Source organism: Aulonocara stuartgranti (assembly GCF_965226115.1).
Source record: "Aulonocara stuartgranti genome assembly, chromosome: 3".
NCBI classification, from domain to species: domain Eukaryota; kingdom Metazoa; phylum Chordata; class Actinopteri; order Cichliformes; family Cichlidae; genus Aulonocara; species Aulonocara stuartgranti.
In genome coordinates this window covers 42,410,534-42,428,732 of record NC_138941.1, presented here as the reverse complement: position 1 = coordinate 42,428,732, position 18,199 = coordinate 42,410,534, and the positions used below count along the sequence as shown (strand labels likewise).

The 18,199-nt window shown below is 41.8% G+C and overlaps 1 protein-coding gene across 2 annotated transcripts; it reads left to right on the top strand.

Annotated features, from left to right (window-relative positions):
- Nucleotides 1-5,035: 5,035 nt before the first annotated feature.
- On the top strand, nucleotides 5,036-18,174 carry klc2 (kinesin light chain 2). 2 transcript variants are annotated; one of them, XM_082526450.1, is made up of 14 exons: nucleotides 5,036-5,274; nucleotides 8,165-8,410; nucleotides 8,861-9,188; nucleotides 10,313-10,529; nucleotides 10,635-10,824; nucleotides 10,982-11,155; nucleotides 11,713-11,812; nucleotides 12,627-12,676; nucleotides 12,820-12,887; nucleotides 13,388-13,496; nucleotides 13,774-13,923; nucleotides 14,111-14,235; nucleotides 14,852-14,909; nucleotides 15,055-18,174. In XM_082526450.1, the coding sequence occupies exons 2-14, from the start codon at nucleotides 8,183-8,185 to the stop codon at nucleotides 15,136-15,138; spliced, it is 1,881 nt and encodes a 626-aa protein (XP_082382576.1). In that variant the 5' UTR covers nucleotides 5,036-5,274; nucleotides 8,165-8,182; the 3' UTR covers nucleotides 15,139-18,174. The 2 variants fall into 2 exon arrangements, with proteins under 2 accessions (XP_082382576.1, XP_082382575.1); XM_082526449.1 differs by lacking the exon at nucleotides 5,036-5,274 and adding an exon at nucleotides 5,433-5,777.
- The last annotated feature ends 25 nt before the right edge of the window (nucleotides 18,175-18,199 follow it).

Below are 18,199 nucleotides of genomic sequence, written 5' to 3'. Positions count from 1 at the left end.
CTGGACTTTCTCCTTTTCCTTAATCTCATTTTGGCTTCAGTTGTCTTATTTGTCTTTAGGGAGAGGAGGGAGGGCAGCGCTGGGGTGCAGTGCTGTTACTAGTCACTTTATTATTGCCCCCTTTCTGTGTGTGTTGGTGTGCTCCGTGAGTATGCATGCACACGTGAATGTACAGTATGTGTGTGTGTGGGTGTGTGTGTGTGTGTTTACAAGGGGACTACAGCACAAGATTATTAGCTAACTGCCTTTTATGTTTCCGTTCTATGGAATGCAGCAGCATGCAACCACTCACCGGTTTCAAAGACTGCCCCCGCCCCCCTCAGAAGACCCCCGATCCTCACGTGCATGCTCTAAACTAACAGATACACCAACCATGTGCCGCAAACAAACTCCAAACTAGTGCAACAGCGCCTCAGCGTGTGCACAAGTCACTAAGAACGTGCAGCCAAATAACAAAGCTGGCGTTTAATGGATTCCCCCCCCCCCCTCACCCTATGTTAACAGAAAAAAAAATGCCCTTCAACAAATCCTGTTGGTTTATTTTTTAATTTCAAGGGCTTCCATACTATATCTATATATATATTTCCTCTGTAGGTGATTTGGATGTCTAATGGCAAATATTTCCTCTTAAAAAAAACAAAAAAAAGAGAGAAAAAAACAACAACCTGTAAATGTCAAGTGTCCTTTAAAAAAAAGTGCAGTAGTGAGAAATGTCCAACCCTTCCCTGCAAAGCTGTGTCGTGATGCATAGTGTTTGTTACTGTGAAGAGATCCAAGACATCAGGGCAGGGGCTACCGTAGTGTGCATTTTCTTTCATCTTTATTTGCTATGCACTTACCGTACGATTACACGTGGACCGTTTTGGGTGTTTAACAAAATAACAATAAAGGTTTAACTCTCGTTAACAGCAGAAATAAATACATATGCAACAGAAAGCAGCAAAATGCATGTTTAAACCATCCGAAACTCTTACAGCACTTAACGGGAAAAGCTGTTGTTTTTTCTTTCAGTGTTCGTGCTGTAAAAATGGGAGTTAGTTACTTGCAGTGAAGCACAACGTTGTGGCCGATGTCTCCCCCCCCCCCCCTGAAAAAAAAACAACCTGTCTTCATTTTATTGGCTAGACTGGCAGCTTTGTTTTCAGTGGGAACAGCAGACCTGGTGGAAACTCTCACAGAGCGTGCTCGTTGTCTTTCGGCTCCTTACTGACCTTTTTTCGTTGTTGTTTGTTTTTGCCTCTCCACTACACGCTTTCTCTAGGATGTCATGAGGTGATTAGTGAGTGTACAGTAACTGGTAACAAGTGTGTGTTTGTGTGTGTGTGGTGTGAAATACATGTAATGTGATCAGAAACTTTAAAAAAAAAATCACTTGAGAGGAGGAATTGTTTTTTTACCATGTGACAGAGGGCATGCAGCTGGTGTGTAAGTGTGCGTGTGTGTTGATGTCAGTGACTATTCGATTAGAGCTGCAAAAGCTGCAGTGGTCATCTTGTTCACTTTGTAGACTGGCACAAGGCGAATACAGTTTGTTTTTCTTGATTAAACAGTAAAAATTGGACAAGCTTGAAGGTTAACTGAACTTTTAATGACAGAGGGAACCATTGGAGCTAAAATCTAAGAATGTTTGTGGATTTATAAGTTGTTTTTAATGATTCTGCCTTGTGTCACCTACATCGTAACACTCTCCAGTGAAGTATTACTAATACAGCTTTTTTAAAATAGTGTTAATGCCAATTTCTTGGTTTAAATGACTTTTTTTTTGGTTTGTTTGAAAGTCAATGTCAAAGTGTTTTTTTTTGTTTCTTTTTCTCCTGTGTCGGCGTTTAAAGTGTTACAGTTGTGATGTCGGCGGCACATGTCCATCTCTGTTTTTCCTCTCCTGTTACACAACGCTTCGCTAACGAGTGGTCACCGCCGAGCAAACACTCAGCTAGCTGCGGATTGATTTTTTTTCTTTTCTTTTTTCTTTTTTTTTTAGGGATTTCAAAAAAATTTGAATGTATTGAATTCAGTTTACGTGTGAACGACTGATTAGTTTTGTTAAGACAGTAGAGATCACAGACTTTTAGAAATGAGGCTCCTCTTTTTCCTCGTGATGACAACCACTGAAGGCCCTTACAGACAGAGAGCTGCCTTACATACAATATGTCGGGTTTTAGGGTTCCTGGATGATGGACTGTGGTTTGACGTAGAGGTTGCTCGATCCAAACTAAAAACAGGAGGTTTCATTCCACTACTAATTCCTTTAAAAGATACTGGCTTAAGCGTAAAATGCTGCATTTGCTGAAACAAATCAAAGACCTTTGCTAAGAAAATAGAACAAACTTTTAGTACTACTTTATTGCAATGATGCGTCAAATAAGAGTTGGTGGAGACCAAAACTGAGCTAAAAGCATATTCTGTTGTGTCCCCCCCCTTTAGAAACTAAAACAGTTCCCACTCCACATTTTAACTCCTTCCAGTAAAGTCAGCCAGAGTTGAGTTTCTGCATCGTTAGGTCAGCAAAATAAGAACTGTGAAAATAATGATTAAAATACTAGATGCACTATATGGACAAAAGACCTGAGTCAGCTACATGTTACACATGGAAACGCATGCTGTGAAGCTCCCGGCGCACAGTTTTTGTGCTGATGTTAATGTCTATGCCATATCCCTCATCGCTCGGTGACCCCACTCTGTAACTTTATGTGGTCGGGAACTTCGTGGATAAGTTGCCATGGTTACTCCTGTTTAGTAATAGTACTTACAGCTGACAGTGGGATATTAAAGAGGGAAATACTTCAATGGTGGCACCCTGTTACAGCACCTCACTCAAATTCAGTGAGCTCTTTGCACCCGCCCATTCTTTCACAGATGTTGTAAAGGCAGACTGTCTGGCTAGATGAATGATTTTTGTGGCAACGGGTCTGAAAACAGTTGAATTCAAACATTAGGAGGTGTGTCTCAATACTTTTGTCCATATAATGTATATTAGGACTCAGTCAACGAGGCAGTGGTTCTTTTCCCCACTACATGGGAACCTCAAAACTATTTGCTAAATGTATGAACTCGTAGTGTTGAAATAGTAGGTTTTTCTAACTTTAGTATGGAAGTGTGGTACGGCATTTTTAAATTTGCGAAATTTGTACAATATTTGGAACGAAACCTTCAACTTTTTAATGTAAATTGTAGCTGGGCTCGAGTATCTGCTGTTGGAAGAGACCTCTAATTGAGTCAAAATGCTCTTTGCCTTGTAGTATTGTTAGTCAAATTATTGCAATGATGCGATTTCCTGAAATTAAGCGTAGTCTTGTCATGCCTCTTCAACTTGTGCGCTCAGAGGGAGATCACTGAAACTGAGCATTAGAGGTATTAAAAATCACTGCCAGAAACTAAAATGTGAAGAAATTGTGAGACTATCCAGAGATATGTAGGTTTTTGGTGGATGCTGATAGCCTGAAAACACCCTACATTAACAACAAAGTGATCCTTGTTTTGAAGTTATTGCATTGTCAACACAGTCTCATTCCTTATCACCTAACAAAAACTGATTTCACCCCATTTACATGTTCTCCTGCCGTCTCTCTGAACAAGCTGGTTGTTCTGTGTGTGTAAGTCCTGAAAGTGTTGCTGTGTATTTCTTTTTCTTTTTTTTTTTTTAATACCTGTACCTCTGTACCTGTGTCAATGTGTTTGTGACGATGGTTCTTCTGTCCTTGACTAGTCGTGGTTAGAGATTAGGAGCTGTTCGGTCCATCAGTAATCTGTCAGTGGTCAGCAGTGTCTTTCTCTCTCTGCCATCCTTCTGGTGATGAGTCTTCTTCTTCACCAAGCCTCCACAAGCTCACCTTTCTGAGAGCATGCCATTACCCCCTCACACGTTTTAATTTAATTTAATTTTGCCACCTGTCTTCATGAAAATGTGAGTTACCTGTGAAAGCAGTAGATTTCTACCCGACCGAGGTTCTGCTCAGAACAGAGCGCCCTGAGCTTGTGGACTTGTGAAGAGTATTTTGCACATACCATCATTTCTTCAGCAGCAGTCTTCAGCTTTTTTGCCTTTTGCCTATAACAATACTATAAGAAACAATGATGCTTGTACATATCAGAATAGTACTTGTTATATTGTATTCTTTATTTTTTTGCTTTTGTTTTTTTTAATTTGACATGTTTTGTAGTACCGCTTTTTTCATGATTACGTTTGTCAATCAAACAGATGTGGGATGAGAAGTGGAAGTGTTTCATTGTTTCATTGTTTTTTTTAAATAAAGATATTCTTGATTTGTAGCCCTGTCTCCTCTTACTGGACTACAGATGTGTGCTTGTACTACAGCTCCATACAGCTTATTTCTGAAGTGGAACAAACTGATGCAGACACTGTAGCCTGTCTGGGTAAATATCACTTAATATGTGCTGCTCAATGACGTAAAATTGCAGAAATAATGGGAACTTTACTAATTATAGTCTTTGTTGGAGAGTAAAATCAGATTTCTGATGAATACATAAAGTGTAAAAAGTATAAATTAAGCTTAGCACATGATACTTATGAAACAAGGCAGCGGGTCCTGTGGATGGAGGATGCTGGTGACATCATCGGACAAAGAGCTTTAGCAAACCAAGAGAATTATATCCAAACTTCTGTTTTGTAAATAGTCTACGAGTTTTAAAAATTCATTATTCATATCAAGTGTTTGTATTGTTGTTGCTTTTATTTTTTTAAAACAATCTTTTATCGTAACTAATCATCTATATAAAGATGTCGCCGAGTGAACGTTTTACAATAAATAATAATAATAAACTTTATAAAGCACACTTAAAAACCAAGGGTATGCCAAGGTGCTTAACATGTAAGATAGAGAATAGGAGCAATTACGTTTTCCTATTTTACCTTAATGTTACTAAACAATACCATGCAAATAGCATAATAATTTACACCATGTCAATTTAGGTTATTATATTAAATAGAGTCTTGAGGGAAACTGAAAAATTCAGACGCTCGGATGTTGCGAGAGCGACAACTCGACTATACGCATGCGCAAGATGTATTCCCCGCCTTGACTGAAAAATGTCGAACGTGAATCATCTTAGTGCTTTTTCAATCTTTGGTTGGGGTCTCTGGGAACTCAGCCATTTCGTTTTCTCTGTCAAATTTTGAAGCACATCCACAAAATAATCAGTTTTATGCCGAATAAAGGTTCAGTCGTTTATTCTGTGAACACCGAGGTTAAAGTTAAAAACACAGCTAAATATTAGCTGTGTCCACCCCGTCATCTACTGTCAAGTGACAGCTGGGTAAGTTAAAGTGAAGAAAAACGTAAACAGCAGCTAGCCAAGGTGGCTTTTAGCTCAGTTAAACTTGTTGCCGTAATCGCATTAAAGTAAACTCAGTAGCGTGCGCGAGCTATTTCGGTTTATCTACAAATAACTGCAGGCGTGTTAATTCAACAAAGCAGGTGTGCTAGCGGCAGCTCTCGTCACCCAGCAGTCTTCAAAGTAAAGCTAATTTTAATTTAATGGCTGCTTTGTGAAGTGAATTTTAGAAAAACAAGCGGACCGTGTTTTCGTGTATTAGTACAAGTTGCTCAGCGTTGAGAGAGCACTCTCCGTTTCGTCCTTGGATGCCGTTATCGTCCCATTGCCACTTGTCTAACTGTAAATGGAGTTTTATTTTGAAAAACCGGCACCGGACGCTTGTTCGTTTTGGTAAACTTGACGCGGGTCTGTCCGGAGCATCACAACATTGTGCTGCCGCTTTGTTCGAGGCTCTGTAATTGCTGCGTTTATCTTCGATGAAGGTAAAACTGAGGATAAACAATAATAATACTTGCACTACGGTGCACTTAAACGGTCAGAATAGATTGTAGTTTATGTTGCATGAGGGCAGTTTGTCGGTATATTTGTAGCAGTGGGACGGCCAGGTCGATAAATCTGTCGCTAGAAATGAAGCATCGCTCTTTACGTGGTGTTTGTTGCGGGATTATGTGTGCATATTGTAAATAATGCAGCCCTGCGTGTGCTGATGATGATAATGATATAATAATGATACGCATCTCTGTGTTGTGTAACACCTTGGAGGATCGGGCCTGCACTGTTTACAAACAGGCTGCATGTCGGGACCAGACACATCAACACGTTTTCAGCGATGGACAGGCATTTATTTGGCCTTATGTTCATCGTCTGTTGTAGCTTTATGCTTTTTGAGCAGTGCTCTCTGCTGTCGGTCACCTTCACTGATCTGCTGACTTCCTCCCCGGCATTAGGCCTCGGCCATCCACCGGCTCCTGCCTTTATTCATGGCTCTGAAGGGTTTAATTCAAACGTGAGGGGTGTGCGATCGCGATCATTTCCTGCTGCCGCTCGTTTGTCCGCCCGCACAGTTAGCTCTGTTCTTCTGCATTTGTGAAGCGGTGGACTTGAAAGGAAGCGTGAATATTGGTGCATTGCAGTCAAGTGTATGAGGCAAGATGGGAGGGGGTGGGAGAGGAGGATGGGTGAGAGAGGAAGGGAGGGAGCAGGAGAGAACAGGTGCGCCTCCTCCATCAAAGCTGGGAGAGAGAGAAAGTCACGATGTTGCACATTTGGCTCCTCTGACGACCTCTTTCTCCTCCTGCTGCGGCTGCAACCCTTTCACTTACATCTGGTCAATATGGAGACAGTGCGCATGCTCAAGGCGGAAAGTCGCCGTTTACTGTGCCAGAAGTGGCCCACGGTTTGGATATTGGACTTTGTAAATGTTATCTAAATATTAATACGCAGCATGAATGTTTCTCTTTTCCTGGCTGGAAGGATTCACAGTGCACACGTGTATCTGCCAGGCTCATCATGGACATGACTAATCATGACTAATGATTTAAAGACCATATAGCACTACATTTACTGTGAGTACTCCCAGAAGATCAGGAAGTCAATTTAAAGATCTGCCTTTAGGTTGTGAGAGATCAGTTAAAGTTGTAAATGTATGATTGAGAATTACAGGAAAGAAGTTTGATATTCTGAGATTTAAAAAAAAAAGGTAAAAATACATAAATGTATTAGGAAAAAACATAAAAATTACTGTAAAAATACACTTTTCTAAAGGTTAGAGCTGTGAATATGTGAAGAAAAAGAAAAGATGGATGTTCTAAGAGTAAATTGGTTAGTTTATTATCTGGCATACATACAAAGAAAAAATATGCTCCAATGTTTTTTTGTATTAAAGATGTAAATTTATGAAGGGCAGAAAAATTCCAACTTAAATAACAGAATTTTTCTGAGGTTAAAGTAGCAAAGTTACACTAAAAAGTAATCTTTTTTTAGAGATAAAGATGTAATTGGAGAAGGAAACTCAAGTTTAAAGTCTAATATTCTCTGAGGCTATAATTTGATCTATTTGCTGGCTTTTTAAGAGTCTTTTACTTATTTGTATACAATGTATGAATCCAATTTCTAACCTACGACTGCTCAGTTATGCTGCTACAGATGTTGGGACATTTGTCTTAGTTTAAAATAACATTTCATCCAGATGTCCGTCTGGCTCTAAATCCGACGCCGCTGTGATAATCGTTGCCCCGCCCTCACAAGGTTAGCTTTGTTCACTGATCACTTCTCCTGTTAATTGGATTTGCTGGTCTGTGTTTGTTTCAGGCTAAATTTACTTTAATTATCCGTCCAGTATACAATCTCACAGACAACCTTTCTCTTTCTGTCTGATGTCGGGAAACTTTTATACAGCGTGCCTTCTGTTCATAACAAGACACGCTTGTGCTGCGTGGTTTTTGTTTTTCATCCATCTCTTTTAACTCCATCATTTACAGGATGATGCCAAACAGGAAATGAATCTCAGGAACAGTCCCTTCATTCGCGTTGTCAGTGTTTCTCATTTTGTTCTCCTCATTACTTTTGTTTGCGCCACATCATGTCCTTAAGTGTTTCCGGTGTGGTATTTCTCATTCATGAGCAGGTGGATAGAGGAACTGTCGGCAGCGCTGGGTTTGAGTCATAATATTACTCCACTATTTGTCTCATCTTTTGTGTCATTATGTCCTCACGCCGCAAATTAATCATCGCTCGTTTCTGTTTCTTTGCCACCTTCTGTGGCAGGATGTGGTTACACTGAACACCTAATGTTTTGAGGGTTTCAAGCAGGGCAGAATGTGAATCAGAAATGTAAGTAAATGTAGGTTTTCCTTCCCTTTTCTCACAGTGTGTGTGAAACCTGGCAATGTCCACCATGGTGTATCCACGTGAAGAAGCCCTGGAGCGACTGAGCCAGGATGAGATCGTCCTTAACACTAAGACCGTCATGCAGGGTCTGGAGACGCTACGTGGCGAGCACGCCCAGCTCCTAAACTCTCTGCTGGACTGCACCCAGCCACCTGTTGCACAAGAGAAGTCGGGGCTGCTGCGCAAGAGTCTGGAAGCCATTGAGCTGGGTCTGGGAGAGGCACAGGTGAGAGACAGACACTTAGGTTTTTGACGTTTACACTGAATTGTACACTGAAGTTCACACTCTATTGTGAACCTAATACAATAGGATGCTTTTATAAGGGTTTTTTTTTTTTTACAAAGGCAATAAACAGGACATCTTGGATCGTCACTAGGCGGCCTGATGGCTTTGTGATATATCATGCATGAAAGAAGCTTTGTTGATATAAATGAAGTCTTTTGAAACAAAAATTATACGATCCTTGTAAGGTGTGATTGGTGCATACATGCTGAATGCAGGTCGTTCTAACCTGTTGCTAGGCAGCATCTTAATATGTGATATAGATAAGAACCTCCTAATGTGTATCTGTGGACCAAGGTGTTTGTTCACCTCTTGATCATGTGGCAGAGTTGGTGCACAAAGAAACAAACAAACAGATATTTTTGTGATTTTTACAATTTCCTTTTACACCAGGTGATCATCGCCCTGTCCAGCCACCTGAGCGCCGTGGAGTCGGAGAAGCAGAAGCTGCGTGCTCAGGTGCGCCGCCTCTGCCAGGAGAACCAGTGGCTGCGGGACGAGTTGGCTGGAACGCAGCACAAGCTGCAGCGCAGCGAGCAGAGCGTCGCCCAGCTGGAGGAGGAGAAGAAGCACCTGGAGTTCATGAACCAGATCAAGAAGTTCGACGACGACGTGTCGCCCTCCGAGGAGAAGAACCAGAGCTCGGGCGGCAGCACAGGCGGAGACGCTTCAAAGGATAACCTGGATGACTTATTCCCTAATGATGATGACCAGGGACCAGGTATGACATCAGCAGAGAGGCCTTAATGGGATGACTCATTTTAAGATGAGTACATTGGGATTTTACTGATGAATTTGTGCTCAAGCCAGTCAAAGCCTCACATAAAGCTGAAATCTGTCATTTAATACAAGAATGATTCTGAGAGGCGCACATGTTATGTAGGGATTGTTTGTTTTTGGCTCCCATGTGACCAAGACAGTTTGAATGAATTATGATATAACGATTTGATGAGGTTAATCATCGGTTCACAGTACAGGCTGTCCACGGCCCAGTTTAACAGAGAGAGTGCCGAATGTGGTACACCACAGGAAGAGATAACTGGTAGCTCACTGGGTGTTCAGTCACTGTGCAGCGTTCACCTATGCACATGTAATGATGACCGACCACAAGCCGCCTTGTCTGATCTACTCATGCTGCAGCTACTTCAAGGAAACATCTGGCATGCATACACATGTGAGTTAAGAGTGGGCAGACATTTTATTTTAGTTTTACAGTTTTTAATCATTGCTTTATTTTTTATCTTAATAATATAGCACCTGTAGCCCTGAAGTCTGAACTGCAAGTCATTTAAATAGTTCAAACTTCTGTGCTATAGGTTTTTTAGCAGCTCTTCAACACAGCACATACAAAGATAAATCAGTTGTGTCAGTGTATGCAGCGTCTTTAGCTTTCCTGCAAATTAACCACACGCTACGTGCTGAACCTTCATTCGCTCTTACAGTGAAATATACATTCAGCCATAGTCTGAATGGCTAGTTAGCGTTCAGCAGCAGCAAGAGCATAACAAGCAGGAGAGAGGGTAGAGAGTACAACACATAGCTTTTAAAAGGCTTTATCTACTTTTTGGAGAACATGACTATCATCAAATTATATAAAGGAAAAGAAAATCTTGTTACAGAAGCTTCCTCCATTTCCTGCTGGAGTGCTGATCACTACAGCAGATCTGACTTCATGTTTTTTATCCACCATATGTTCTGCTTGGATCTGACAGTAACTTAGTTACTATTTTTGAAAACTGATGGAGTACTGAACAAATAATTCATTTGAGAACTTCATGTAACGCTTTAAAAACTTCTAGTAGGTAGTTTTGCTTATTCTCGACCATGCTGTGCTTCGTGTCACAGCCCAGCCCAGTGGAGAGGTGGCAGCCCAGCAGGGAGGCTACGAGATCCCGGCGCGCCTCAGGACGCTGCACAACCTGGTGATCCAGTACGCCTCTCAGGGGAGGTACGAGGTGGCTGTGCCGCTGTGCAAGCAAGCCCTGGAGGACCTGGAGAAGACATCTGGGCATGACCATCCAGACGTCGCCACTATGCTCAACATCCTGGCTCTGGTGTACAGGTGGGGGCTTGAGAGTGTGGACGCTTTTCATAAACTATTCATTGTTGTAAAATAAAGCCTCTGAACACAGCGCCATGGGTCTGTGCTTTGTGTTTTGTGCTCCAGGGACCAGAACAAATACAAAGAAGCCGCTCATCTTCTGAATGACGCTTTAGCCATCAGGGAGAAGACACTGGGGAAGGACCACCCAGCTGTGGCTGCAACCCTCAACAATCTCGCTGTATTATATGGCAAGAGGGGCAAATACAAGGAGGCTGAGCCTCTCTGCAAGAGAGCACTGGAGATCAGAGAGAAGGTACAATTGCAGTTTTGTTCATATTTGTGTTTTAGCAACTGAATCACCTTTTGATATAAAGGGTACATAAGCAGACAAGTTACCCAGACAGTCTCCATGTGGTCACGTGATTGTAGTTTGTTTTGCAAATGTGTGGTTGTCTCACTGTTGTAACCAGGTGCTGGGGAAGTACCATCCAGACGTGGCTAAGCAGCTGAACAACCTGGCCCTACTGTGTCAGAACCAGGGCAAGTACGACGAGGTGGAGTACTACTACGGACGAGCCCTGGAGATCTACGAATCCAAGCTCGGAGCTGATGACCCCAATGTGGCCAAAACCAAAAATAACCTGGTGGGAACTTAATTTGCACTACAGACTGTAAAGATAGATGTAGCGTCAGGGTGTAAAATGGCCAGCAGGGGGCGACTCCTCTGGTTGTAAAAATGTGTCTGGTTCTGTAAAGGTCTTTGGGAAAACTCCCCTGCTGTTCACGTGATTTAAGACGGTAGTAAACGCTGCCCTGATGAGCTTCTGGTCTCAGTCACGGGATTAAAGTCTGAACATCGTGTCGCATTCAGTAATTTTTTTATATTTTCCCTTCAGAGCCAAAAAGGAGGATAAAGAAAATATTGATTTATGTTTGATTGACAAGCTGCTGTCTTATGAGCGTCCTGTGTCAGTCAAAAGGACAACAGCTAAGCGTTCACCTTGGGGCTTCTCACTGGGACCAGTTAAAATCTAATGTTGGCTATGCCCATCTTTTATATACAGTCTATCATTTGAACACCCTTCTGCCTCTTCACTGTTTCACTACCTTTATAGTTTTTTTCCCCTGTGACTATTTCACCTATTTCTAAGATATTTTATTGATCTGATCAGGATTGTCGGTGCTTCCTGTTTCTCTTTAGGCCACATGCTACCTGAAGCAGGGGAAATTTGCAGACGCTGAAGCTCTGTACAAAGAGATTTTGACCAGGGCGCACGAGAAGGAGTTTGGCTCTGTCAACAGTAAGTAGAGCCAACAGGCAAACAGCTGAGTCACACTGAAGTGACTGTATCAGATCCTGCTGGTCACAGAGTTACTCAAATTGCCAGGACTGGGCAGAGAGGAGCAGGCTGTGAGTCAGGCTCAATTTACATCAGAAGTCTTCCTGTTAGCCTTGTTTTTTTAGATTCAGGCTGTGGTTTGGTCACACCCTGACGGCCGCATCGCTCTGAGTTCTCAGCAAGTCAGAGGATTACACTGAAGCTCGCAAAGCAGCTTAATGCTGATGGTTTCCTCCCGCCTATCCAGCTAAGTCTATCAAACCCTTATGTGCTCACATGCTCAGCACGAGAGCGGGCTTTAGCTGGGTTTGGTGAGTGACAGCTGCTTGTTTACATGAAATCAAATGTGTTTACATAGACAGAGAGGCATTACCTCAAACTAAAAATGGGTAATTTCAGGATTTAGGTCATTTTTCAGGACAATTAAAATACTTTTTAAACTCAAATCCAACTCCATGCTGTATTTCAGGACTCTAGACAGTTCCTCCTTAATCATAACTATTATTTCCCTTTTAACCCAACGTTTTTTTATTTGACTGCAACTGCTTTTGAAGGGCAGCCATGGAAAATGTGCCTGAAATGACCAAATTACAGACCATATTAGAGGATATCCAGCAGACTGAAGTGTCATTCATAGTTATTGGGTTATTTTTATGATTTTAACAGTGCAGAACAATAAAAAGCATCTTAAGTCCTCTTCAGTGTGGGTTTGGTGGCCCACACATGATGTTCTTGTATAAAAAAAGTAATTATGTGATATTTCTGCCTGTTGCAGATGATAATAAACCAATCTGGATGCACGCTGAGGAAAGAGAAGAGAGCAAGGTAGGCAGGCAACACATACAGTGGGTATAAGGACAAGGTTTTTTTGTTGTTTTAACTTGCTGCCTATCGGACCAGCATTTTGTACTTGTCTCCTCCTGCTTTCTGACTCGTTTAATATTAATCTGTGTCACTCTTTCTTTCAGGGCAAACGCAAGGACTCAGGCCCATATGTAGAGTATGGGAGCTGGTACAAGGCCTGCAAGGTGGACAGGTAAATCAGACATTTAGATCCACTGGAAACAGGTCAAAGTCTAAACTGTCTGATCATGTATGTGACCTAACTGTGAATGTCTACCAAGGGAGGCTGCTCTGATCTGATGGCCTTTTTGTCTTTTTAAAAAGATGAAAAATGGTAACACAGAGGAACAGAACAGGGAAACTATCATCACCAAAAAGGAAGGGAAACAAAGCTCATTACAAATCTATGTTTGCCTCAAAAGACTAGAAGTTAAACCACTGACTTTATCAGTCTGTGGTTCGTCATTCTTCTAGTTTTATAGTAGAAACGGCACATTTCCATCCCTTTTGTTTAAGGAGCAGATACTTTGCAGACTGTGTAACAGTAAACTTCTCAAAGCAGCAGAGAGTGTTTGCTTTGTGGTTCAGTTTGGGAAAGGTCTAACGCTTGATTGTTTAACCCTGATTGATGGATTAGGTTACTTTTAAAAGATCTAAAGAAAAAAAAAGCTGGATTTCTTTCTTTCTCAACAGCCCAACAGTGAACACAACCCTCAAAAGCTTGGGAGCTTTGTACCGTCGCCAGGGCAAACTGGAGGCCGCAGAAACACTGGAGGAGTGCGCCAGCAAGTCACGCAAACAGGTGCAACAGGAACCCTCTCGACGACGGCCGTTTGAATTACCGCCTTTAGATTAGTCATCTGGGCTCTTTTCAGGGATTTTTCAGTTAAGCGAGCGGATTTGTTCAACAGGCATTCCAGCTACGATTTATTGGCTCATAAACTGTGTGCCAAAGTGATTTAAAGATCAGTCGTACTAATGTTTGCACATAGTAAAGAACACATGCTGCGTCTGCTGTTGTATAAAAGGGTTTTTTTTCAGGCCCTTGCATCACCCTTGTCTTTATTTTCCTCTCTCAGGGTATTGATGCCATTAACCAGAGTAAGGTGGTGGAGCTGCTGAAGGACGGAGGCTCTGGGAGCGACAGACGACACAGCAGGGAGGGAACGAACGGACCTGGTGGACAGAGAGGGGAGAACGAGGGCGACGACTCGGCTGAGTGGAACGGGGTAACATAAGTTTGGAAGCTAATAAAGTAGCAGTATGTGTTCACATTGACTGGATGTGACTACAGCGTAAACCACAGTGTGAATAATTTCATAAAGTACTGTGGAAATCCTTGTCTGTGAGTCTGTTCTAGCGTGCCTTAAAGGAGGTGTTTTTCTAAAGTTTTACTGTTGCACATCTCGCCCTCAGGATGGTAACGGGTCTCTGCGCCGCAGCGGCTCCTTCGGTAAGATTCGTGATGCTCTGAGAAGGAGCAGCGAAATGCTGGTGAAGAAGCTGCAGGGCAGCGGTCCTCAAGAACCCCGCAACCCAGGGTAAGACTACTGCAGCTGTGCAGTCAGGTTATAGTTATGGTTACTTCAGTTTTTCTTCTCGCCAGTCCAAATTACATTCGCACTTCAGTTCCCAAAGCTAAAAGTACATCTTCAAAAAATTCAGACCAATTATAACACTGTTCAAAACTGAAACATACGAAACTGAAACAAAGATGAACATCGTTGAACACACAGGACGTTGAAGCACAAGGATGATTCTCATAATGAATGTGCAAGCAGGAAATCTGCATCAACTGTGTGATGCTGTTGTGTCAACATGAAGAAGTAATGAGTCATGTTTCCAGCACGTTGTCGAATTGAGGCAGCTCTGAAAGAGAAACGGGGTCCAACCTGGTACTATAAAGGCGTACCTAATAAAGGGTCCAGTGGGTATATAGTTGAGTATAACATTTACAATTGAGCATGAAGGTTGCGTGACCTTGTAAATAAGATCCACGATGAAGCCTTAATTGCTCGGGAACCATGATGGGTGGTCTGCCTTGTCCATTCCTAAATATTACTCAAATCACTCAGTTTTGTAAAAACACTTTCTGTCTTTAACTCATTACTGAAGTTTGTGGTTTGAGTTCACTGGTAATCGTGTGTTTCTGTACAGAATGAAGAGAGCCAGCTCCCTTAACTTCCTCAATAAGAGCACCGAGGAAACCACACAGGTACTTTATTCCTCACAGCTGCAATTTCACTCAGGAAATTCTATCTTTCGAATTAAATATCGAGTCCAGGTGATTATCTGTTACCTGACAGAATATGCACAGCGTTTCCTAACCCAAATACTAACACGACCTGATCTGCCTGCAGGATGTCAACTCTGGACTCTCAGACAGCAGGGGGCTAAGCGCCAGCAACGTAGACCTATCCAGACGCAGCTCCCTGCTCGGCTAGACCGGAGACGGGAGGCAGAAGCGGCCCGAGGAGGAGAGGCTGTTTGCAGCTCGGTTTGGTCCAACTACACACTTAAAGCTCAACGCCAGATCAAACACTTTGCGCCTGCAGCATATTTTTTTAAAGAACACTGGGGAGGAGGGAAAGCATTAGCTCCACACTCGAGGTCGTCCTCTGAGACGCCGCTGCTTCGCTGTATAAAACGCTGCCATCGATCAGAAAAGAGAATATTTAGATACACATTTACGAGCATGCTGCTTACTAGTTCGTGGAACGTCTGCACCTGAACGCCTCGTGTTTTTTCTGGGGGGTTTTTGGGGGTTTTTCCACTCACAGCACCGTAGCAGAGCATCGTGCGTTATGACAGGTCGGTTCCTTCAGTCCAGATCTCTTATGTGCAGAAACTCAACCTTAGGTGGGCTAATTATAATCCAGGTCCAGTCCAGTTTCACCAGTAGCATGAAGTAGACACAGACACTAACCATCCACCTGAAGCATATTGCAGATGGTAAAAACGGTACTACCTGAAAGATAGAGCAGAGGTGTAACAAGAGGATACAAGCATCATTAGCACTAACCATTTCAACCTCACTTTATGCCTTTTTTATGTAAATACAGATTTAAATTATTTGGTATTTGATTCTGTGTGTATAGTGCACTGATTTCTTTCTTTGTTTGTTTGTTTACACTTTATTTCTGGTAAAGAGGGTCTCATTTAGAAGTAAAACACTACCTGTATGAAGGGCGGAGACTGGAGATGAAGGAAAAGAATGGAGTGATGTGAAGGTGAAAGGTTAATGGGCATTGGTTGATTGTATCCGTGACACTAAATGTTGATAAATGTATTACCTCAACTGTTCATGTCCGATACCAAGTCGTCAAAGTTTCACTATAATCGTGTGCTTTAAATGTGACAGTACTGTATTTCTAGCAACAATCTTGCGATCTACTGAGCATACTTTGATGGGAAAGGTTATTCATTTCCACTGGATTGGGTTGTGACAGCGTTTGGGGGCAGAAACTGCAGTTTTTCATGAGTCAAAAGACAGAAAACGGGACAGAAAATTCATTTGAGGAAAGATTTTTTTTTTTTTTTTTTTTAAATTTTTGGGGGTTCACATCCTCTAAAATGATGCCGTTGCGTTCCTAGTGACTTAATTTAAAGTCACGTTAAAAGAGCTTTTAGGGGTCGTGCGTAATCCAGGACATACTGTTTCATGTCCCATGTCCTATTTTGCACTGCAGGTTTAGGAAAAGATCATGTTTTATGTTAAAATTCTGCCTTTCATAGCATTTCTGTTGGGAAAAAAAGTCCTTTACAGGAGTCCATGTGCGATGAGTTGACTCTAAAACGGCAGTATTTGACTCCTCGGTGTCCCTGAAGCCTCAACAGGGAGTTTAATCAAAGTTTGTTTTGGTACCTTTTACCTGAGCTTCATGCGACTAAATAATAAAGAAAATTTGATGTTTAAAAATAATGTGTTTACAATCATTACAGCAGGATATTGAAGTGAAAGTGTCTTTTAAAGCTGTGGGTAACCCTCTTAATTATTTGATCAGAGCTGATGCAGCCCATCAGCTGATGTGTTTACTGTCATTCCTCTTGTGAGTTTGTTGTAGTTTTTTCTGTATTTACTGTTGTTGAATGTGCATCATTTTGTGCAAATCAGTCCTTATTGTTACATTTCTTTATTTCTTTTTTTTTTCTCCTGGGTGGATCAGTCATCAGTCGTAATCAAACCCTCGCAGGGAGCTGGCTGATGGTGGTCCGTCCTCGCTGACTTTTTTTGTTGTTCTGAAGCGATTTTTTTGTTTTGGCTCTGAGCTTTTATGTCGACGGTACAAACAGCTGGTTATTTGAATGTTGATTTTTAATGTTGATTGTGCGGGGTCTGGTGGATTGTTGTTGTTTGCAAGCCAGGACGCTACTATCAGGAGAACTATCCGCCGAATGTACTTCTTATCATGTTAAAGCAAAATTAGGGTCAGCAAGTGATGTTACACCCTCAAGTTTTTCCTTGACTTGACTTCATGACGAGAAAGTAAACGAAAAGGTGAATGTGAGTTCTAAAAAGGTGAAGGCAGGTTCGTGTGAGGCTGTTTTGCCATCGCCACGCAGCTACGGAAACCGAAGGCACGCTTTTTTTCTTTTTAATTTTTAATTAGCCTTCGATCTCTGAGTGGCGCTAAGTTTATCCTGTCTGCTTCAGAACGTGCGTGATGGTGCAGGTTTAATGAACGGAGGAAAGGAGGAGTACCGAAAGTGCAGGACGGAGTTAAAAAGAAGTGAGTGGAAGAGCTTTGGAAAGACGCTGGAAAAACATAAAGTGCTTTAAGTGTTGTTCACAGCAAATAATGTACAGAGTTATACATGTATGACCTTTATATACGCGTTTACTGTTTGTCACTTATTCACTCATAAGAATGATGGAAGACTCCTATAACCATACACACAATCTCAACACTGTCTAACTGTATGTGTGTGTTTATGTGTATATACATATATATTTAAAAATCAAATGGTGAAACACTAGTTTGTAGCTGAAGATCCAGTAAAGATCAGTGCTTCTTTCCAGTACACACCATCATATCAATACTTACCAGTACTGTAAGGTATTAATCATTCACTTCTACACCCTGGGTCGGTGCAGTGTAATAACTGGGATTTCAGGAGATGCAGACTCCTTAAACATGTCACCGCTAATGCACTATTTTCTCATGTGGGAGAACAAAACTGCTACGGCTGTAAATATTAATTTGTGATCAATGCAGCAGCAACAATTTGATCCAAAGCTTAAAAGAGAAATCTTGATTTCTGTGTGCTGTCTGTCCAAATGTGTATGGAGATCAGTGCATGTACTCAGAGCCACTGATGGTGATGTACGTACGCAGGCCTTCTCTCTTTTTTTTTTTTGTTATTTTTCTTTGTTTTTATTTTGTTGCTGATGATTTCATGCATCTTATTATGACGGGGCCAACCTAATGTGTATTTTAATCAAAGGTTCAATAAATGCAAATTCCACTTTTCAAACCAAATCCGCCTCCTGTGTGTTTTCCAAAC